Raw genomic sequence first — 24,619 nt, forward strand, 5'->3', positions numbered from 1 at the left:
AATTGAAGTAAATTAAGTGTGATGATGCATATAAGCGGTATAGTCATGTTTATTCTGTATGAAATAATATCAACACTATATGAACGAATATTTAGATAAGTTTTATTGACAAACGAATTAAGTTGTGTGTGGAATCATAACATAATCAAAACTGAACATTTGTACAAAAACAAGCAACAGCTGTTACACAACAAATATGAAAACAAAGCATAGACCAAAGGCAACACAGCTGTGGCTAAGTTGACGCCACATCAGCCCCCCGCAGAGACTGGAAGTCCAGGAAGCTTGAGCTTAACATTTCGTCCATACCGAGTTATATAGCTTCTGAATGATGCCGGGTTTGGAGGGTTGAGGGATGTGTTTGGAGGTTGTATATTTTGAGGCTCTTTGATTGTTGGGTGATTACACTTTTCGGGTAACATATATGCAGGCTTCACCCTGTCTAACTAAGCTCACTCGCACTTGTTTGCCATTCTGTGATATTTCTACGGATTTTACGCTACTTTGAGTCGTAACGGAAAGTTGTCCTCCTGTAACAAGTCCAGTTGTGGCATCGTGAAGTCGCAACAATCGACAGTCAGGAAGCAAATGGTAGTAACTGAGGAAGTCTGAGCCAATGATTGGAACACTGACATCTGCAACTGTGAACTGCCATACAAAACTACGGCGAAGGCCTAGGTCCAATGTCATAGAACAGGTTCCGTAAGTCTTGATAGTACTACCGTTGGCGGCACTTAGTTCAAAGTCTGTAGATGTGCGACGGTCTCGTAGAAGACGTTTGGGATAACATGATACGTCAGAGCCGGTGTCGATCAAGAACCGGAGATTCGACTTTTGATCCGAGACAAAAATTCTGCGGCTGGGTGCTTGACAGTCAGTCGCCGCTGTTACTGGCCGTCCTTGGAGTTTCCCGCGTAAGAACAAGGAGAAATGTACATTTTGACGCGTGCTCACCAAATTTGGCATGATACCAGCAGATACGGCTTGTAGATTTGTGCTGATCTTGATTTGCGTATTTTGATGTATTCTGATGCGTAGGGATACTTCGAGTGCGCCAATCCTCTGCGCCAGTCTTGCAATAGCAGCACTGAGGTCGTCATTTGACTTTGTGTGTTCACGAGTTGCCGTAGCATTTACTGATACTTGTGGTGAAACCTCAATGATTTTATCCGCTATATCCGCAAGTTTATCAAGTGGAAGTTCATTTTGAGCTGTGAGAATCGCTTGAATGTTAACAGGGAGACGACGTAGCCAGAGTGCTCGAAGGATGTTGTCCTGTAGTTGGGCTGGACCGAGCAGAGAACGTAGGTGGCGCAAGAACTGCGATGGCTTGCGATCTCCGATATCTTCGTCACTTATCAACTGGCGAACACATTCTTCTTCACTATTAGACAGCCTCTCAATTAGCTTCGAACGAAGTACTGCGTAGCGATTCGTTGCAGGCGGATTTGTGATTATGTCCTCTACTTCCACTGCGTAACGTGTTTCAAGCTGAGAAACGACGTAATGAAACCTAGTGTCATCATTTGTGATGCCTGAGATGGCGAACTAGGAATCTACCTGAGCAAACCATAGACTAGGTCGATCGGCCCAGAATGGTGGAAGCTTTACTGCTACTCGACTAACTGATACATTACCAGGTTCGTTGCGTTGCTGAACGTTGGTCGAAAGTTCATTTTGATGCTCTCGTAGATTCGCCAATTATTGAGCTTCGATTTCTTCTAGCGACATTGGTAATATTGATGTAGGAATGTCGTGCTTCTTGTTGTCGTTATTCAGGGTCACCAATATATAGTGATGTTTATTCTGTATGAAATAATATCAACACTATATGAACGAATATTAAGATAAGTTTTATTGACAAACGAATTAAGTTGTGTGTGGAATCATAACATAATCAAAACTGAACATTTGTACAAAAACAAGCAACAGCTGTTACACAACAAATATGAAAACAAAGCATAGACCAAAGGCAACACAGCTGTGGCTAAGTTGACGCCACAGTGGTTACAAGTATAAAAATTGGCTTCCCAAAGAATTATTTAAATTTTTACTAAGTATATGATGTCATTTTCGTGTCTACATTAAATTCTTGAAAAAGAACCATTGAAAATGTTGGGAGTATCAATATTAAAAACTCCTTTAAAATAGTTCCAAAGATTAAAATTAAGGTTTTTGATAAAAATTAAAAGATTGTTCTACAGCCTGTAAACAAGAAGGTAGCAACATATGTTGAAAACTGCGCTTTTTTAAAATCTTTCCAACCATATGCCACACTATTAAGGTTTAGATCCGCTTTTGTTTGTTTTAGTGGTTTCACTAAACACAGATTTTTAAACATTTAATACATAGATAGTAGATATGAGTTCAGCAAAACTTTTATTTTTGTTTTATATTGAACATTCAAAACAGTAAAAATATTCCCTGTGTTATCCAATATTCAAGCCACTGTATACATCATATTTTAAGGGTTCTCAGATACAATATGACACCTCTCGTATATTGATATATATCGTTGGAAACTCAATTAATTGGTTACATTTAATACCCAAACAGTCATATTTCCATAGCTTATACTGGCCAAAACGGGTCAACCCCGAAGGGAGTATATAAGGTCTAAAAAATCTCAACCCTTGAACTAAGGTATCTCTGTTCAGTTTTTCTACACCTACAACAGATCCGATATTCAGGAAAGCTGTTGCTATTCAGACTAATACTATTGTGTACGCTGCAGATGTCCCATGGTTTAGGAGACAAGAAGCGGACATGACGGACCTGCCAATAGCAACTGTCCACAATAGATTACCGGACGCAAACCGGCTTCTTGCCGCTCGGCTGCTCCTGATAGACCGTCTATTGTACTCGCAAGAGGAAAACTGGGACGGTGATTAATTAATTCACCCACAATTGCACTGATGGGCATTTAAAACGCTTAAACCGCCATTAGGCAACTTAATTGTATGTATAGTAATAGCAATGATAATATTTAAACCATCACTATACGTAATCTAAAGTGATTTATTGGTTTAGTTCGTAACACACATAAATTTTAACCAGAAAGGTATATAATTGCTATCCACTTGTCCCGATGATAAATAATGATGAGTCGTGCAGTAGTGTGATTTTTGTGTGAGTTTTTAGACTAACCTTTGAGGGTGCTAGGACAGTAGAGCAACTAAGGGGAGGATTATTAATAAATATAAAATCAAAACAATACGATAAAACATCATAAAAGCCAGATTTTTCTGAGGAATCCATGCTTCCATCAACGAGCTACTTAGTATTTAATGTTACGAAAATAGTTTTATCAACAAAAAAATTGATCGAAGGATGCTAACTTAAAAAATCGTCTTTCACCGTCTATACTGATTAATACAATTTTTGTGTGTGATTTGCACAATCACTACCTTTTACAAATCTAAACTTAAGTTGAAAAACTGTATCGTAGACTATGCATGCGTTTGGGTTATTCTATACACATTTATTTGGATTGATTGTAGCCAAGTTATAATTATGTAACTGACTTGAACGAGCATACTACAGAATTATGGGCGAAACCAATGTTAGCAATACAATTATTTATAGGGACGAATGTTGAGTTGTAACTATGTAATATATTTCATATTTAAAGTTAATGCTGTATGGCTATTAATTCGTAACGATTAAAAATTGGTCATCACACATATTACAAAATGCTGTCCAAAACCTTATTGGCCCTGCAACATAGATTATCCATACATTAATTGTATGGCTTTAAAAATAAATTTATTAGCTTGCCAATAGTTTAAGGTGCCAACATGTTTGTAAATGTCACTAGTCTAGTTGACTAATAGTTACAATATTCAAAGAGGTTTGGTGTTTGTGAGAAAATGTGCCTAAATGAAATGGGAAAACTTTGGCAAAAGGCATTAACCATAAGTTTGGGTCTCAGAAGTGGAAATACAAAGTTTGCCTTTGTCATAAATCACTACGTGTGTGGAATTGTAGGGGAGAAGTAACTAATCCGACTTTCTATGATTGAAGGGTATTTTCGTCGCCATACATTTCTAAAACTAACTTCACGAACAACATTTATAAGTGTTACACATGCTCAATCAAATCTTCACTCCGAAAACTGCTATGTATCAAATATACATTATTAATCTAAACCTTCTACTTTGCACTGATTTTATATTTAGGTTTCTGTTAAGGTTAAAATGTGTATTTAAACATTTCAAGCTTGAATCCCTAAATTATGTATGCCCGTCATAAAACTTTTTCAAATCTTCTCCCCTGTAGCAGCAAACCTAAGTACTCGTTAAATCTAATCTGATTCTTACAGGGATTCATCTGACATGTTTAAAGAAATATTTGAGCAAAAATCCAATTAGACAAATGGGAATTCGTTTAGTCTGCAGTTTTGTTGAGGTGGCAGTATTTTATTGTGCATTTAATTTTACAGACAATTGCTTTAATTGTTTCAGAATGAAATTAAGTTAAGTTATTTAAGAATAGAAGTTTTACACAGTGTTATAAAAAATCTTATATGTTCTTATAGACTAACTTTCATTACTGACATCCCAGTCAACATTTTTCAGTCGCTTTGGCACGGTAGAAAATTACCGGGTCGCATCTGGCGAAGGTGGTAACGTCACGAGGGTGTGGGAGGGTAACTTGTATTAAGTCCACATGAGCCCGATGCTAGTGTTGTGTCAAGGCGAGGAAGTGCCGCCATAAAATAAGCACTGCCCGTACTGCCTTGTACGATACTGTTTGGGAACCCAAAGGCTAGGTAAGTACAATTCTAAACCAATCCATGGCCAGGTCGGGGTCTGGAAGCAATTGGCCTAGGAGACTCTAAACAAACTCCTGGTCCTCCAGTTTGGGGGTTGGGCTTGACATTAGCAACCTCAACCTGCCAACAACAACATTCGTACGAATAAACAAAATGAGCCTCGAAGATTGGATGGAAATACCAGTTACGGACTTGGAAATGCTTAATGGTCTCAGAAACAGTAAATGGAACAATATTTAAGGTGGTAGGCCGAGAATAAGATGGCTTGAAGAAGTGGAAGATGGCCTGAGGACGTTGAGAGCCAATTGGAAGCGATTTGTTGCGGAAGCCAAATGACACTAAGCCCTGTAGAGCTGCGGAAGAAGACGAAGAAGACGACATAAATTACTTTTCTCAACTTGTCATAAATTAGAATTATTAAGGAGTTCGTAACAGCAGAAGGAGATTTACACAACTTTCTTTTTATCTACAAAGATGAATTTTTCATACAGGCGTAAACTTGAGAAAGATCGATGCATAATAAACTAAGATATATTTATGAAGGTACAAACTGTTAGTTAAGCGAACACAATACTTCCAGTCCAGAACGGTCATCGGTTCACGCGTCGTTTAACACTATTAGTTTCCGCTACATTAGCAAGGCATCATCCTGACCTCTGCTGAATCGATCAAATTACTCTGTATTGGTAGATAAACCATTCCTAAGTTACGATGTGTTCCCTTTACCTCAACCTATACTATACCTCAACATATGAAAAAAGCTATATGTGGCCAAAATTCCATAACTGATATTGGCAAGAACCACCTACCTATCCATTTTATTTCAAGTTTACAGATTTTGTTTACATAACAATAATTAAACTAAACGCTTTTATGAATTATTTGGTTAGTAAATTGCTCTAAGCTAGAATAAGGCAAATAAATTTGACGTAGTGGGTGAACTGATATTTTTAAATGTCAAACGAGGTCGACAAAGACCTCCAGAGATAGAATTAATTTAAATGCTAAACTTATTCATGAAAAGATTACATGGTGGGTTAGCTATTTATTTGGATAAGTATTCTTTACACAATGTTAAATTAAAAAACTCATAATACCATTGACCATGCACGAATAATCATTCGCAGTAAGATAACATTTATGTACAATGTAAACAGTACTAGCTGTACAGGCGGGCTTTGCCCCGTTTAACTTCATAAGTATTCGCATGGCTCATTTACGTCCTGGTTGAAGTTCGTTCGCTACGCTCACTCACCTTTGGGTTGGAGCTCGTTCGCTGCGCTCACTTGCCTTCAGGTTAGCCCGTTCGCTACGCTAACTCGCCTCCAGGTTGAAGTTCGTTCGCTACGCTCACTCACCTTTTGGTTGGAAATTAGCTGTTGTCATAAATTTAAAAAAATAATAGTGCTGCACCCTGTTGGTAATCCTTGTAACTTTGATGCTATTGAATATCATAGAACAGAACCAACTTGTTTAATTGAAACAGCTGTTAAGATTCATTAATTCCTTTTAAATATGAAAAATCATAAGGTTAACATGGGAAACTACAGAGCCATTGGGGCGGAGCCCGAAAGGATTTTTGAGATAAGAATATGCTTTAATGTTAATCGGGAATGTGAGCTATCATCATGCCAAATTTCAGCCCAATCCGTCCAGTAGTTTATGCGTGATTGAGCAACACACACACACAAACTCGCAAACTTTCAGATTTATAATATTAGTAAGATAAGATTAACTTATATACATTAGTATTATCACTTTGGTTGTATACAAATATTTCGAATGGCTTACAAATTGTTAACAATTACATAGTTACAGTCAGGTAACAGGCTTTTTTTATTAATAGGTTATATTCCTGAAGTAAATGATTTGGAGATAAGGGTAGGATAGAATGCTAAATAACTGACTTTAAAAACCTTCAACCTATCATATTAAAATAGATTTAGATCTAGTAATCCACCACACGTACAAGATTCCACAACTCACTATATTGAAAGAGGATAAATAGGTGTTATTGAAAAATTGTAGTTTGTCATTTTTAAAATCAAATTATAAAACACAAACTTACCCTTAAATGGATTATAAATAGTGTCTAAAAATAATAAATACTTGAGTCATTTGCACTTTTATGAGAAATTGTATGAAAAATATAGAGATTTATGAGTTTGTTTACAATCGGGGAGCGTCAACACCGCTAACGATCTCTTGAGCAGAGGTAAACATCGTTCCGTCTCATCTGCCACTGCCTATGTGATCATTGTCTTACTGGCTCAATGTAGTGGGCGTACCACTGCCACTATGATCTATGTCTTACAGACTCAACTTAGCAGTGTAGTACTCACTTTGACAATTGTGTAGCAATTAATGTACTACAATCATATCCCTATAATAATTATGTTACAGACTCAATGTAGCGGTTTAAAAAAAGCAATCTGCTTTAACCACAGAATACTAACTGTATACCTTCTGTTGTGAATTACATAATTTATAGTAGCAAATTATACATTCTTTGCACTTCACTCAGAAAATAATTCCTTTAAAACCCTCCGAGCGTCGAGAGTCCACGCGTAGACGAACAAAACCCCCTGTGAGGCGTCGAGCATCTACGCGTAGACGAACACGCAGTGCTCCGTTCAATTCGTTCTAAATCCAATTCGACGCAACGGGATCTGATTGATATTGGTATCACCGTTTACGGCAGAAGTTGGGCTTTCTCCCAATGTCTGTCTCGAGCCACTAAACTGTGTGTAGCGATCGTAGCGCAGCTGTAAACTTTTTCAATGTTTTGTTTGTTGACGTTGACAGTTGCTTGTTTACTAACACTTGTAAATGGTGGATTGTTATTTTAGATGACGTGTTAGTTCCTAAATATGGATAGTAGTGACATTCGTGATTGTTTATTTGAGAGTGGTGATGAGTTAGATGATCCTGATGAAGTGGACATAGACAGTGATTTAGAAATAAATAAACCTCCAATATCAGATTCAGAGGAATCGTTGATGGACTTTTCATCTGGCAGTGGCGAACTCTTCGAGCCAGATTTCAAAGAACTAGATACCTCAGATGTTGAAGATGTTGTACATGAAGAGGACTTAGATGTACCAGTTGAAGGTAGGCCTATACGACAAAACGTTATACCCTGGGTAAGAGTATATCCTCCTGAGCAAGTGAAGGACATTGTACGGTACCCAGATTCCAGCTAGGGTTACTGGGCCTAAAGATCTCCCAGCTAGAAATTCCAAACCCATTGACTATCTCTATCTATTTTTGAATGTAGCATTTTGGAATTTAATTACTAGAGAAACTAATGCATATGCCCAAGAAATCCTTAGAACAAAGAGGAATAGTTTGAGCCCGAAATCTCGACTAAAAAAGTGGACCAATGTGACGGTTCAAGAAATGAAAAAGTATTTTGCCATATTTTTAACATGGGAATGACTGTGAGAAGGAATGTGAGGGACTATTGGAGCACTTGTTCAACACAATATATCCCATTTTATTCCAAAACTATGTCAATAAATCGGTTTTATGCAATCACATCATTTCTCCACTTAACATCAGCTGAACCAATCGCCAGAGGAGAACCTGGCCATGACCCTTGGGTTAAAATTAGATGGTTGCTAGACCCCGTAAATGCCTGTTCCAAACGACATTTTGTACCTTCGCAAAACGTTTGTATCGACGAAAGTGTTGTAGGCATGAAGAACAGATGTGCCTATATTCATTATATGATGAACAAAAACCGCAAGCAATACGGCATCAAAAAATTTGAAATTTGCGATAGCCTATCAAGTTATGTTTTGCACATAGAGGTATATAGTGGGAGGGATTATCTTGTGGAGGCAAATAATGATGAGGAATTGTTTACAGAGAGGGTTGTTATGAACCTAGTAGGAAAGTGTGGGCTATTCGACAAAGACTATCACATTTATACAGATAATTTCTACACGAAGATTCCCCTGGCTAAACATTTAATTCAACGGGAAACTTTCCTCACTGGTACAATTAATAAAAAAACCAAATACCTGAGTAAATCGGTAAAGAATGCCACACTTGAAGCAAGAAAGAGTATTTATTACAGAAAGGGAGAAATGTTGCTAGTTGGATTTAAATAGAAAGTTGGTCGAAAACCTGTATATATTCTCTCAACGGCCTATCATGCAGAAGATAAGATGATCACCAGTAAAAAGGGATTAAGAGGCGTCAAACCACTGCTGATTCACCATTATAATCAGTGCATGGGAGGTGTCGATGTAAGTGATAAGGCTTGCTACCACATGTCATGCAATAGGCAGACTTCGAAGTATTGGAAAAAACTATTCTTCAATTTTGTCGATATCTGCCTATGGAACGCCTACCTGTTGTACAAACAGAATACAGACAGACCATTATCACGAAGGAAGTTTCACGAACAAGTTGTAGAAGCACTTGAGGATTATGTTGATGAAGATGTTCCTCTTCCTGTACCTGGACCCCAAGGTGACTGCGGAGAGCACCGTCTTGAAAAGTTATCCGGTAAAAGGCAAAGGCTATGTGTCATGCGTGGTCACAAAGAAAACAAAAAAGTGAGCAGGTCAAGATTTTGGTGCCCTGGATGTAATGCAGGACATAGAGAATGCTATCATAAAATGCAGCATTTCTGCAGGCCTAATCGGGGAAACAAGAGGATGCCCCGTACACGTGACGAAAGTGATGAGGACTTAGCCTAGTTATCTGTAGGCCTACTGATGTAGGTACATAGACCCTTTTATATTTCTACATGTAAATATTAAGATTACAACTATTGCTAGTGATTAATTGAACAATTTTAACCACCTAAAAGTGCATTTATACACTTTTTCCTTTGTGTAAAACTTTTGGAACACAGTAAAATCTTTCAAATTTATGTTTTTGCAAGTGTTTACATGGAGTTACATGTCACAACCATACAAGGTAAGATTGTGAATTATATTTCTAAATAAAGCATGTACTTGCATAAAAATATGTATTATAATGTGTTTTAGGAGTATATAAATGTTTTTGCAAATACTTTTTTTAATATCTTCTCGACTTTCTGAGAATCTGACTATATTACCATGGCGCAGAAAATCACTTTCACACCTGTAACTTTTTGTTACTATACTTTATCTATAATAATGTTTATGTATTTGTAATCTACATAAATTTTCAGACAATGTGGCTATCTTCAAACAGTTGTAGGCCTAGAAATATTTTATTTTGACTTAGCAAGCTAAAAGTTTTTAATTTTTTTTTTTTATGAAATTGCAAATAACGCTTATATTATTGTAGCCCATGAACCTGTGAACAAAATGATATACAAAGCATTATAGTTTCTGACATTTAAATAGGATCTAGGTAATGTTTAATGAAATCCTGCAAATCAGTAAAAAACAGCTTGACGCCAAGGCGTTTTTGCTTGACGCTTGGAGGGTTTCATGTTATTAAGATAAATGACGCGGTGATATCAGTATAACCTGGGCAATTTTGCTGTGGGAGCGTACTATGACTTTTGTATATACGTTTTCAATCTCTTTGTGGCTGATATTAGTTTAAAGATAATTGTGAAATAATTTGAAATTTAACTAACTAATTATTGATTCCAAGACTTGCTTATTATTGATTGTAATCATTTATATTATAGTTGTATAATTATTAGGCCTATATTATTATTGATCGATATATTTGTTTATTTGCCAATTGATTACTGATCAACGAATGCTGATAACTGATTATTGATGCTTCGTTGTGAAGTCAAATCAAAAATGCAGATTCTCTTAAGCGTTTACTTTATGAGGAGTAGGAATATGAGAAGAATGTTGTCGAAGCACGATTCTATAGCAAGTTCAATAATTGACTATATAATGCAGGGGATTACTTGTATAGTTTGACAAACTAATCTTCAAGAGCCAAACTTGTGGCTATTACAACAAGCAAACTTATAATATGTCATTATAGTTAAACAATAATGGTTTCTAACACACACCTATTATTGTTATAATCGCTCTTACAGTTTACATAACAAGCAAATATAATACTTTTTCGGTTATAATAAAATATATATACTGTTTATAAAAAAAAACTGATCAATTTTAATTAGTCATAGGTCCTTTATTTTTCATCGCAACTTTATAAGATAACTGTTAAATTACAGATAATTTTCTTAAGTTAATGATCATACATTCGTACTATTTTGTTTCTACACGTTTCCATTGTTAGCTCTTAATAATCAAGTCTTTGTTCTAGATTAATTGATGAATTCTTTGAATATTTTCTTCACTTACCCTTGGAAGACTATTCCCATTTCCGTGGTGTATGCTTCCATTGATCATGAACTTCTCATATCGTGTTATTTGAAGGAAAATTTCCGATAAATCTTCTTCGAAATCCTCGCTGAACAGCAATAGAAAACTTAGGTTCTATAAACCACTCGACACACTGCGCCTTCACTCGAGGATCCATCGCAATATGTTACTTTTTTTGTTCATCCCACAACAATGAAGAAGATACTGTTTATCAAAAAAGCCGTTTATTAAAGTTGTTGAGTTTTCCTAACAAATAATGAAAACTAGAAGTTTCTACCCCTAACCAAGGCCCCACTAGAAAAAACAGGCCATGCTGCAGCACGGGCAGCGCAACACCATTAAAATCTTACAAACAGCCAGCTTGTTTATTTACCTAAAACATATGGGAATGGTGATGGCAATGCATTTATCAATGAAATCTATCTACTAGTGTGACGTCATGAATCCTGCAGCATGGCCTGTTTTTCTAGTGGGGCCTTGCCCTAACTCAGGCCCCACTAAAAAAAACAGGCCATGCTGCAGCACGGGCAGCGCAACACTACGTCACGGTGGTGGATAGTTGTAATAAACTCTTACCATTAACATCTTACAAACAGCCAGCTTGTTTATTTACCTAAAACATATGGGAATGGCAATGGCAATGAATTTATCAATGAAATCTATCCACTAGTGTGGCGTCATGGATCCTGCAGCATGGCCTGTTTTTCTAGTTGGGCCTTGCCCTAACACAGGTTGCGTGAGACAAGGCTAACATCAATTAGTTTTTTTATAAACACCCTTAATAATAGTTAAATAATATACAGGGTGTCCATAAAAAAACGTTTCAGGGCTTTGGGAAATGAATCCTCATACTAAAAGGAAGAAAAAAGTTTACGTGAACGTATGTCCGAAAATGCATATTTACCCAGTTATCTGCCTTTTAGTTTTTTATACAAAAATATTTTTATCCGTGAAGTTTTCATTCGATGATTATGAAATTTGGTAACCATGTTAACATACACAAGACCTATAATAGAAAAAATATTTAAGTTGTTCCGATCGTACATTTTAAAATGGCGGCCGTTTGAATTTTTCTAACTTAAATAACTCAAAAATGGCTAATTCTTTGAAAAAATGTCACGGATACTTTTTTTAGCATTATAAATTCCCTATCAAACAATACCAAGATCAAAAAGATCAGACTAAAGATAACTGAAATATAACGTTTTTTGTGTAAAAATAAGGCGAAATTAAGGGTTCCCGGACTAACTTTGCCTTATTTTTACACAAACAACGTTATATTTCAGTTATCTTTTGTCTGATCTTTTTGATCTTTTGATCGTTTGATAGGGAATTTAAAATGAAAAAAAAAGTATTCTTTAAATTTTTTCATTGAATACGGCCACCATTTTGAAATTTACGATCGGAACAACTTTAATATTTTTTCTATTATAGGTCTTGTGTATGTGAACATGGTTACCACATTTCATAATCATCAAATGAAAAACTTTACAGATAAAAATATTTTTGTATAAAAAACAAAATGGCGGATAACTGGGTACATATGCATTTTCGGACATACCTTCACATAAACTTTTTTCTTCCTTTTAGTATGATGATTCATTTCCCAAAGTTCTGAAACGTTTTTTTATGGACACCCTGTATATTAATAAGGTTAAAATAATAATGATATGTGGATTTAGCCTACGTGCAACAGTATAATAATTCCCGAAATTTTTAAAATATGTTTTTATTATTAATTCTAGGTATAAAAACGCCAACGTATTTTCTGATCAAAGTGTATGCATGGAAAAGAACTGAAAACTCATGTAGAATAAACCCCAAGAGGCAGTACAAGGCAACGATTATGTATTGTTCCTTGCTTTTGACGGCTTTGCAATTTCATACACGTTATTTGATTCTAAAAACATCAAAGGCTCAAAGTAAGGGACAAAAGCTTCTGGGTTTTATTAAGGTACAGCACTAGTTACTGTGGTTCGATATAGGGATCAGCCTTAGCTTTTCTCGCTAAACCACTCTATATTAAATATTGAATCCGACATTTTTTTACAATTGGTTTTATTATGAAATATAAATATGGAAATACAGACAAGGTAAAAAAAACGTTTGATTTAGTGTAACTTTCTGGTCATTTGGCACCATTACTACAGCAAGACACTGCCAGTCCTATGTTTCCGTCCTATGTTCATGTGTCTTACGCTCACTTCAATCAGAAGGAATCCGAATAGATACTGAGCTGTGATTGGCTGCTGGGCTTGTAATAAATTGCCTGGTTACGGACCAGATATACGTCGGTTACACAGCTATCATCTCATGCATTCTGATCCTTTACTAACTTATAAGAATTTGTTTATTGTGGATCAATATTAATTCAATTTGATCTAATTTATTTGAATACACTCATAGTTTTGACCATTACATGAGGGTAAAATGTTTTTAAAAGTATCAACAACTATATGATTTTCAAAGACCGTTTAAAAAGGAAAAAATATGAATAATTCCAACAAATGAAGCGGACTACTAAGAAATATACTAGATATTAATAATTTTGTGAGAGATATTTAGCGTATGGCCATGTAACTTACTTCAATTACATATTTTTTTATTAATAATTTTAAATAACAAATAATTGTAAATCATTCTCTGGCTATGATTATAAAGATACTAACTTAACCGATAACCTTTGAATGTTAATATGATACAAAACAAGTTATATTTAGGATAAACAGTGATTCACCATGATCATTGAAAAATGTCACGTCTAAGATTGACTTTGGATAGCGACGTAAATTTTACACCTAATGAGAAGGTGTTTACTCGTCGTTACATCGTAAACCAGAAGATTGCCAAAGAGTTGACAAGCTCATTACAGTGAAATCATATTTATAGTTTTTGTATTTGATACATAAACCATTACGTTCCAAGTGTCTCTTGGTATTTAGTATGGTACAATTCATAAAACGAAAACAAAAAATCATAGTATACAACAAAGAAATGAGTTCCGTCATTTCCACCGTACAACCTGCGAAGGGTTTTCCCACTAGTAAATGAGGCCGGCCTACCGTTTATTTAAATGTTTTCTGTGTTTAAAAGTACACTTTACGTGTTGACGTGCGTTTATGTGATGATCCTAATATTGTTTAACCTCAAAGATTAAATCGAATTATTGGCCCAATAGCACAAATTTGTTTACCAAGAGGATGCAGAATTCCCTTAGATTCATGTGCTAATTTGATGTGGATTTATCGACCCGAAACTTGTCATCCTCAGATCCTATTTAAAGACTGAAGAAGGAAAAACGTATGTAACCTATTATTATAATGACTCACATACCTTAAAAGTTTTTTTTAAACCTACATGGCGATCGCGAAAATTAATTCTTATGAGGAGTGTACCCTTTAACTGTAAAAGACTGTGAAAACGCATTAGAATGTGAAGGTTACTGCTGGTCGCCGTTTTACATAAAGTCTATAAGTTACTTTACACAAGTATCTTACTGTACATAAGTCTAAAAGAGTACGACGCCAAAATTCGTATTGCTGATAAAATGAGGCAGTTTTGTATGGCCTGCGATACGTGAGTGAGATCAGCTATAAACAGGGTTAAGGACTTGGAGAAAGTGGTTAAAAATTATAACGAAATTCTGTTCTTTCCTCAAAATCTAATATACAAGCTTGGAGTTCTAATATATCAAATTCTCAGGGCAACAAGTACTTTTAGGCGTCTTGTAAAATGTAATTCTTTGTAATTCTTTGTGAGCGTCTGCCTCACTCAAACTTCTACGTCTCACACTCTGGGATATGATTCTCAAAAAACTCCTTACAGGATAGATCAGGAGAAGGAAAAATAGCCGAAGTGGGAGAAAAAAATAGACGCGGCTTATAATCTTTATGCATTTATGGAGTATTTTTTAATATATATATATGCAGGAAATCAACTTGCGTTATTTTTCACGCTTACACAGTCGATTCCCGTCAGACGAAGGGTCAGTGACCAAGAAGATGGTAAAAAGGTAATTAAGATTTTTCTGATTTTAAAATATGTGTGGTTTGTAAAACGTTTCATTTTGAGCATCATCAACAATTTAAAGAACTTATTTACCAGCATTGCAACAATTATTTCTGCTATAAGGAATCAAAATTTAAGAAGATGTTTTAATTATCTTGAAAGTCATAAGCACGTAACATTAATGAGCAACTAACAGGTTGGCTATATAACAAAGGTTTACCATCACACAGATTAGCCCTGAGTTGAAAGGTTTTGTTTCTAACACAAAGTCAGGTTTCAATTCCCCACTGCGCGAACTACGGTTACCTGGATGTTAGATGTGCGAGCAACAACAACCTAACCTAATGTAGCATGCACTGATAAGCTTAAAATGATATATGGGAAACCCTTAGCTGTTTTGTGGCCACAGCATAAAAACTAATCTTATACCTTCGCATTTGGGTTCCCAGTATCTATATTCTAAATTGTTTATGTACTTATAGGAGAAAGTTGTTATTTTTTAAAGGATACTTATCCAGCCTCAATTTAAGGTACGTTATTGACTTTTGAATTTACAAATTAGGGTCGATATCCTGACTTATAAAAATTAAAAAGTATTAAGCTTAACTTAAGGTTCAAACCATTATCGACTTAAATGCCTTAAAAAAGAAATAAAATTATGTATACATTCTTCAATTCTATACAGTCAAATCATAGGATAATAATAATTCATCATATCATTATACCAATTAATGCAAAACGAAGGAATATACGTTTAATGATCGGATTGGCAGACGGATTTGAAGACATATGTCTTTGAACTTTATGAAAGGGTATTATGGTCAACAGAATATAATACATTTATTTACTTTTATAAATCATTTTTGCTATCAAATATTAAGTGAGTAAATCATGCAATTTTGATAATTTACTGACCATACTAACCGTAGTTGTAATTCCTACAATCCGTTGCCAGTTAGCCATCATCAACATGGATGAGCTATCGGTTTGTTGAGAAGACAATATTTCTCCAGCTCGCTTTGATAGATCGATTGGTTTCTGTCTGTTCAGTTCACAAAGTACAAAACATGACCCGCCCGACGAGTCCGCCCTTTCCTTGTACCGCGACACAACTGACAGCAATGAAGATGACTCTTGCTTGCTTGCATCCATCCATACATTCTTCTTAAATTGTGACAGTCGTAGTGTTTGTTTTTATTTATATTTTAAGTAACTAATGAACTATTACGATGTCATATTATTGAATTATTTTGGAGAAACCCTTGATTCAAATACCAACTGATAAAGACTTTATCAAATTAATTACTGTGCATTGATTTTTCAACATTCATACGCTTAATAATACGCCTTCGACTATGTTAGGCAACAGTAATAAAATGTAGCGTTACGATATCATAATAACAAAACCATTTGTACTAATTACGAATGTAACTATAAGCATCTATGAAAGAAAATTCTGACAATGTGTTAAATAAATTAACAAAATGAGTGGATTTATCTTACGTATATTTCCAAAAGATTTTAACCAAAACAATGATTCATAACACTATTTTACTAGTAGAGTAGTCATCAAGGTTCAATATTTTTATCTCTGAGAGCTTGGGCCCATAAAACCAAAAATAAACGGTAAAATCTAGTTTTTAAAACTGTTTTGACAATTTTAGACATAGCTTACAATTTATAGACTACTTAACTATACTATTTAATTAGACTATTAAACATCCGATATTGTATTGTATTTAAGTGGCCGAGTAGACCCATCCTGGTGATAACGAGCATTGATGCTATTATTGGCAATTTATCGTTTCACTCACGTTTTTTAGGCACTCTGGGCTTAGTTATTCGATAGTGAGGACGAAACCAGAGTTGCAAAGTCAGCAACGACCCCCTAAGTTGAGAATCGGCGTAGCTCTGGTGGTGATTAGTGCCCGATTGTTTGGTGATTTGTTTTTACTTGTTCACAATACCCGTGTATGAGTCAGCCCTATACCGGTCAACCCATGTTTTAGCCTAGCGTTTTCTTCATGACAGAACCTGGAAATAAACCCACCCAAGGTAGGCTGAGCTATATTAGCAACGTTTGCGACCGCACATATATATTTTACCGTGCAGGAAAAGTAATTCGCAAGTGTATCACAACATAACAGTTATTTGGTATACAAACATTTTTGTACCAACTAATCAGTATTTTTCCTCAATTGTTTGCAGAAGTATAATTCATTAAAAATTTGTATCTAAAAATAAAGAAAATACATCCATATGGAGCTAAGAAATACAAAGTGTCAGTTTCTGTGGCGTATTTTAAAGAATAAAACACGATGTAGACATTAAATTACATTAAAAATGTATTTATTCATAAAGGTAAATTGGCTTACAAAGTTATACATTAATGAACTGGATTGGTTGAAGATTAACAATTCTGTTTTATCGCTTCTCACCCTGGGGAAATTACAGCGCCTTAACATTTTTACGAGAGATCATTCTCTTAGAAAGTAACTTTATATTACCTATAATTTTGTTCTGTCTTCTATTGTTCTGTAACTATATTTGTAGCTAAACTGAGAAAATCGCACTATTTTTTATATAATTTAAATTTTTGCATGATATTAGGGTATGTATGGTAAGGTCAAGTGTGAAACATTCTATGAGTTTACAGTCAATTGCGATAAACACATTTTAATCCTCAACTTGATTAAAACTGAAGAACCTGATAATGATATTTATAATTAAACATAAATAACATACATATTTTTATCGAATATCTCTAAGAGACTATGCTTTATCTATGCTATTACCGTAGGTGGGGCTCTTAAGACCAGGGGCTAATATTGTGCGGTGTAATTATATTAGAGAGGAAAAAGTCGAGGGTTTTGGTATAAGAGGTTGATTTATTACGAGAAAAAGTGAGTGCGTGTTGTTATGAGAGGTGATTCGAGACGAATGAAATGCAACAATCAAAATTGACATATGGTACTGTGATGGGAATTACAGATGGACTGTTAAAACAAAGACATATAAAATTAATACAAAAAACAAAGGCAACTTGACTGAACATACCGCCCCCTTTGAACCAACAAGGTTCAACAAAAGATAAATTGAAAAAATAAAAAATTTGTATGAGAATTGACCAGAGTGGGTTGAAAAATTATTTATATTACAAGAATGCAGCTCAATGGTATGAAGACACTTTGAATGATGGTCTTGAATGAGGATCAAGCTGGTCTGTAGCTAGGAGGAGCTGGTGTGTTTTAGCAAACAGGGTCTACATTGAGGTTTTCTTTCTTGAGGTTCCACTTGAAACAACGCTGATGAGGGGTCTCAAAATATTCTTGGCTCCAACGGCAGCATAGGCTTCTGGTGATGTCTTGAGGTAAATTATCAATAAGAGGTGAGATCTTTGTTGGGTCAGGAACAGTTGTCAGAGAAGAGTTGATAAGAAAATGGCCCGGAGTAACAGCTGTCAGTTTCGAGGGTTTTGAGTTTGCCATTGCTTCCTTTTTTTGTTCTTGGTTGGTGTGATTTCTGTTATAAGCCATAGTATTAGTAGGCTTCAAAAAATGAAGGAGTGTGTGATGAAGTTTCAAACAGGTCTTACAAGTATTAGTAGACTTGCAGCGTTTAGCAAAGTGATTACCAAGACAATTTGTGCAGCGTTTTGAGTCGCGTACAACTCTCAGTCTTTCTAGAGGGGTTTTACTATTAAAGACAGGGCAACTGTAGATTTTGTGATTTTTATGGCAGCAAAAACATTTCAAATCATTTGAAGTACATATCAAAGCCATAGGAGGATGTTGAAACTGAAATGATTCATCAATTTGACGTGGAACTTGTTGAGGGTTAGATATTTGGAGAGGAGCTACTTGTGGAGCGTGACAGAGAGAGGCATCTTCACTGTTGTTACAAAAGTCTTTGAGGAATTTGATTATTTCACTAGCTTGAGGTAAATCAGAAGAATTTATGCGTTTTGATTCAAAAACTTGACAGAGGTTGGAATTCATTTTTCGTAAGATCAACATACTTAGTAGGTAGTTGTCTTCCATGACGTTATAGTCAAGAACACTAAGAGCTTGTTCATTTTCATTGAACTCATTTAAAAATGATCTGAGGTTTTTGATAGATTTGTCAGTAATATTGGGCAAATCAACAATTTTACTGAGGTGGACAGAGATTAGCCTACGCTTCGAGTGATATCTTTCCCGAAAAGCATTATAGGCTACTGTATAGTTGCCAGATGAGATCGGTAAAGATTTGATTAAGTGCAAGGCTTCGCCTTCAAGTGAACTTATCAAGTACTGGTTTTTTTCAACAAGGGATAAGCTACTATTGTTGTGAATAGTAGTATCAAAAAGGTTAATGTAGGATATCCATGTTTTAGTGTCACCATTGAAGGACTTCAGTTCTAGCTTAGGCAATTTTACTATGCTAGTAGTAGGCCTAGAGGTGTTTGAAGTTACAGAGGTATTTGACAAGTGTTCATCATTAGAGTTCTGAATAAGAAGAGAAATTTCGGTTTGAATGTTAATTGATATTCTGTTATGTCGTTCTGGAGCTTTAAAATAGCTTCTTCATTGTCAGAAAAAACGTTAGTATCGTCATCAACATCAAGAAGCTTATCAAGGCTAGATTCAAAATTAACAGAAATTGCTTTAGCTTGATGGACATGATTGAATATACTCACTGATCGTATTTAATTTATTTAATTGCAATTTGCATCTATTAGAAAATGTGGAAAATCTCATTTTTGAAGTCAGGCCTAGATCGTTCAATGAGTTCAGTAAATAGTAGAGATATTGTAATTGGATTGAGTAATTAGAGGATAAGGACGACTGAGGAATAAAATCAGGTTTATTTATTATTTTCTTGTAGGTATTGATAACTTACGATGAGATGCGGTGCGTTGTCTTCGAAGTACAAACATAACCTTACTTTTGAGTTTCTTGACGTTTGACGTTGCGAAGCGATGTAGACGAAATGAAGTGATGAATGCGGAGCGGAACTAGCAGAACGATGACGATGTTGAACACTTGGAATGAGAGGAGTGTGGACTGTATCGTGACGTAGACGAAAAGATCAAAATGGCGATGCGGTATTGTCCTTGGCGGCTTCACGTTGTATGAAATACGTCCAACCGAGACATTGAAAATAAACTTGAGAAAAGTCGCACTAATGTTCGTAGATATAATCCGCGGCTCGAAAGGACCAAAAATCCGCGGCTCGAAAGGACCAAAAATGTGCGGTGTAATTATATTAGAGAGGAAAAAGTCGTGGGTTTTGGTATAAGAGGTTAATTTATTACGAGAAAAAGTGAGTGCGTGTTGTTATGAGCGGTGATTCGAGACGAATGAAATGCAACAATGAAAATTGACATATGGTAATGTGATGGGAATTACAGATGGACTGTTAAAAACAAAGACATATAAAATTAATACAAAAAACAAAGGCAACTTGACTGAACAAATATACTTTTTTCATTTTGATGTTCCTAGAGGCCAAAAGACTATTCGTTCAAATATATATATATATATCTGTCCATAAACACGATAGCCCAAAACCATAAAATTTTACAATTTCTTTCTAGTCAATTTTGTAAATCTTACAAAATAAATAATTTAGTATATTAAAGTGTTGTTGTACGCTTAACGGTTACAGAGAAAATTCTAAAATAATGTTAATTTAAAATTCCCTTGTCATTTTTATGGAGCATATGAACACTGTTGTAGTTAACTTGTTTATGACTATATGTTGATCAATTTTCTTTATATCATTCTGTAATATTAATGCTTGGTCGAAAACACTTTTAAACTTCCCCTAGAAGAAAACGTAAGGCACTCGCTGAATCTAGTTTTATTTAAATAAGAGTAAAATCTGTCTTATATCTAGAAATATTTGAGTTAAAATTTAATCAGACAAGTTAAAATTCACTTGGTCTGCAGGATTGCTGCGTAAGTATTCATTGAATATGATAGAAAAGATAACGTTGTGTAAATTTTAACTGAACAAACATCCAGTAATTAGTTATACTTTGCCTTAAACGAACCCCTGACCAAAGTAGTTAACTAGTGACAAGTTCCCGTCGATAACAATACTGCATGACGTAAACAGCGATATTATAGTGCAACTGAAACTAGTTCAAACCACCTTTGGCTGCATGAATTGCTTCAATGATATAATAGTTGTGGCATAGATAAACGACCTAGATCAAGAATTACTTCAATGATTAATAACCCAGTAACTGGTCATTCACACATATCCACCAGATTTATTTTTAAATAAATATATATGTGTTTTTATTTTATTATTAAATAAATTAAATTGCCGCCATTATATTTATGGAAAACTGTATCTATTAAATAAGATAAACCGCCGCAGAAATCCTGCAGACTAAGCGAATTGCCATTGCCTAATTTGATCTACGCGAAAATATTTCCTAAACAATGTAAGATATATTACTTTTTTTTTTTAAATAATATTAGATTTCATGAGTACAACTTTTTCAGGTATATCTGAGATCGGTTCAACAGAAAATCGAGGTGTGGTTACTACAACAGAAAAGTACAGAACTATCTACTACAGACGAAATTACTTCATTTATTAATCTTCCAATGGCGACTGTTCTAAAAGTTTTAGATCAATGCATTATAGGGTTTTTGAGGGAGTATAACACAATATACCGTACAGTAATTTATACTTTTGGTAGTTTACAGCTTTTAATTTTTTACGAGTATCTTTGATTAAAGAAACACCATTCAAATATTAAAAACAAAATTAAGAAAATATTTCTATTGAACTGAAAACGTAGTACGTATACAAATCAAAATAGGTTAACATTTAGTTTTTTTCAAATTTACCTTGTTAAGCCAATTACAAGTATTTTCAAACTTATTGACCTTTAAACTGTCATTTCATCCCATATTTACTTTGTTTAAAAGGCTTATGACGTTTATCGCATGATAAAGATAATATATTTAAAAATTTTATATTGCATGATTATGAAATCATCATCCTAAGACAATGAGATTTTTAAACTATTTAAAATTCTTTCTAAACCTCGAAAGTCTAAACACAGTTGAAAAAGACAAGAGAGTTAGAAATTTGTTCAAATCAACCACGACGTTTACAAAAGGGAAAATGGAAAACTCCAATAATAACAGTAAAAAATAAACATCAAAGTGAACCCTTTTCTATGCCGAACGCTACACACGTTTCGACTTTTAACTGAGGCCAACTTGTTAGTTCCAACTTCTTAGCAGTTTCCAAGTTCTTACCTTACGCCATAATGTTTCTTGCTGGAGTTCTTCCATTTTCCAAACGACTTTGCTGACTTTTACCTATTCTCATGAAGCCATGGTAGCTCACAAGCAATAGTAAGTAGTATTGCACAAAAAGAAAAATATTCTCAATCCTCACGGTTGCCAATATGAATATTTGAAATGAACTTCAGTTCAAGGGTACCATTTCTCTAAGCACTAAGATGCTTAAATTATGAATCTTTGTAACATTGAAATGTTTCATTATCAGATAGAACTTATTAGAACTCATTGATAACATTTGTTATTTTTCTTAAATAAAAGAATGTTTTACCTGAGACTAATAAAAAATGGAAATTTGCTTAGGTTACAGGTTTGCTGCGCTAGGCGTATTTTATTAATTTTAGATCGAGTCTTTAGTTATAATAACTAATTATGTTGGAAACTACGTTTTTTGAGAGTTGCACGGTAAACATTTGCCCAATTGGCCAGATCGTCCTTGTAATGTTGGGTATTATTATCAATGATAACTCAAGACACAGACGTTACATCTGAATTTTAAACCTGATTCACGACTTAGTAATGATCAATGACAAGAGAATTTCTGCAAAGGTCAGGTTAATGTATTTCTAATGTAGTGGAAGGTGATAGGGTTAAATGATTTGTAGGCGGTGACCATTCTACGTTAAATGCTCAGAACTTTGCTATGTGTATTTTTTGTAATAACAACTACGTCAATGGATTATTATACAAAATAGATAAGTGAATATTATAAAATTGCTAATATAGAAAACATAGCATTAATATTAGGAATAACTGACACTTAAAGTTTAGTGCAACGGTATATACTATTGTATTTGGACTAGGCCTACATTAAATAGTTTCAAGGATTTAAGAAAGTAAAACGAGTTTAGCACCTGGGGTTTGAGGCAAGGTAGCTTAGTGAAAAAGATAAGATCAGATTTTAGATTATACATTTTAGATTTTTCTATTCAACAAGGGCAAATTACTTTTCTCCATTTAAACGTAAGTGTAAATTTTGTCTTTAGTACTGAACAATTTGAAATATTTATTTATCTGTAATTATTTGTATTTACTTATATTTTATTCATTATTTAATATCCCTACAAAAATATCTTAACAAAATAAGCCATTACTTAATTTGTATTTTGCAAATAAAAAAATATAGATATATAAAGATTGGCCAATAACAGTCTGAACAGTAATTTTTACCGAATTATTAGTTATTCCTACAGTTACCTAACAATGTACATGTTCTCTCACTGATTTGAGAAAGCAAAGTGGCCAATTCGCTCATCAGTGAGACAATGTTAACATTGTCTCACTCTAATTACTTTGTCTCACTCCAGATTTGCAACGTGAAGGCACGAAATAGTGAGCGCGTAACATGCAGACAAGGTCGTATGCGCGCGAAATACGTTGGCAGCACTGGCTGTAAATCAGCTGGTCAGCTGTTGTACTGTTGTATTTGTTACTTCACATTAAATGTCATATTAAAAGTTCACTTCTGTGTAAAAATATGCTACGTTTCTTTACCAATTTATTTGTTTTATGGTAACTGTAGGAAAAATATAATGTGCAACTCGAGTGCAAAGTGCAATTGCTCACTAGTTGCACAAATAACTATTTCTACACCTTATAACACATCTTAGAAAATCTCTCTAGAACTTGGAAGATAATATTGTGTATCAGGTTGACGTGCTTCAAGAAAATAAACATATGCAAATGGCCGAAGCCAATACAAAGCAAGCTGATGTAAGTTGAATAGAGCTTATACCCGGGTCCGGCTAACCGCCGCCGCGGTCTTGCGAATATTTAACAAGTCCTTTATGCTGCATAATATCTCATCCTAGCCCGGGGTAAAAAGGTAGCAGGTTAAAGCAAAACTTTTAATATTTTATAACATCGGTGATTTGTTCAGACTTTAGCAGGATTTTAAATCAAACGTTTTGTTAGTCAGGACTACGTGTTCTCTAATCTTATCACCCTAACCACAGTAAGTTATTTGAATTTTTGGGGGTGGGGGGAAGGAGGTAAAACTGCATTTACGCACACTAAAATGCTCCATGTCCTCTTAGTAAATGCCGAACTCCCGCTGGTTCAATGTCCCCAAACTACCAACTAAAACAACCCTTTTCTCCTAGGACTGGAAATGGTTAACACATTACTTCGGGCTAGGCGTTTTTTTATTATGTCACTTGGGCTTTTCTTCTCATTTACTTCCAAAGGCCGATCAAGATCGAACTTCTTAGGCCAAAGTATGGCCT

The 24,619-nt window shown here is 34.8% G+C and overlaps 1 protein-coding gene across 1 annotated transcript; it reads right to left on the reverse strand.

Annotated features, from left to right (window-relative positions):
- Positions 1–402: 402 nt before the first annotated feature.
- Positions 403–1,676, reverse strand: LOC129003534 (uncharacterized). Its single transcript, XM_054431830.1, has 2 exons — positions 1,638–1,676; positions 403–1,491 (listed from the first exon to the last, which is right to left on the reverse strand). Exons 1-2 carry the CDS (start codon positions 1,674–1,676, stop codon positions 403–405), a joined length of 1,128 nt encoding a protein of 375 aa, XP_054287805.1.
- Positions 1,677–24,619: the final 22,943 nt, after the last annotated feature.

This window comes from Macrosteles quadrilineatus, unplaced genomic scaffold, assembly GCF_028750875.1.
Source record: "Macrosteles quadrilineatus isolate MER2022 unplaced genomic scaffold, UCM_ALF_1.0 Scaffold_9__3_contigs__length_116548681, whole genome shotgun sequence".
NCBI lineage: Eukaryota > Metazoa > Arthropoda > Insecta > Hemiptera > Cicadellidae > Macrosteles > Macrosteles quadrilineatus.

Coding starts and splice junctions, on each gene's coding strand:
- LOC129003534 (XM_054431830.1), bottom strand. CDS start 1,676: ATGAACTTTCGACCAACGTTCAGCAACGCAACGAACCTG. Junction 1,492..1,637: donor TCAGCAACGCAACGAACCTG/GTAATGTATCAG, acceptor GTCGTTTCTCAG/CTTGAAACACGTTACGCAGT.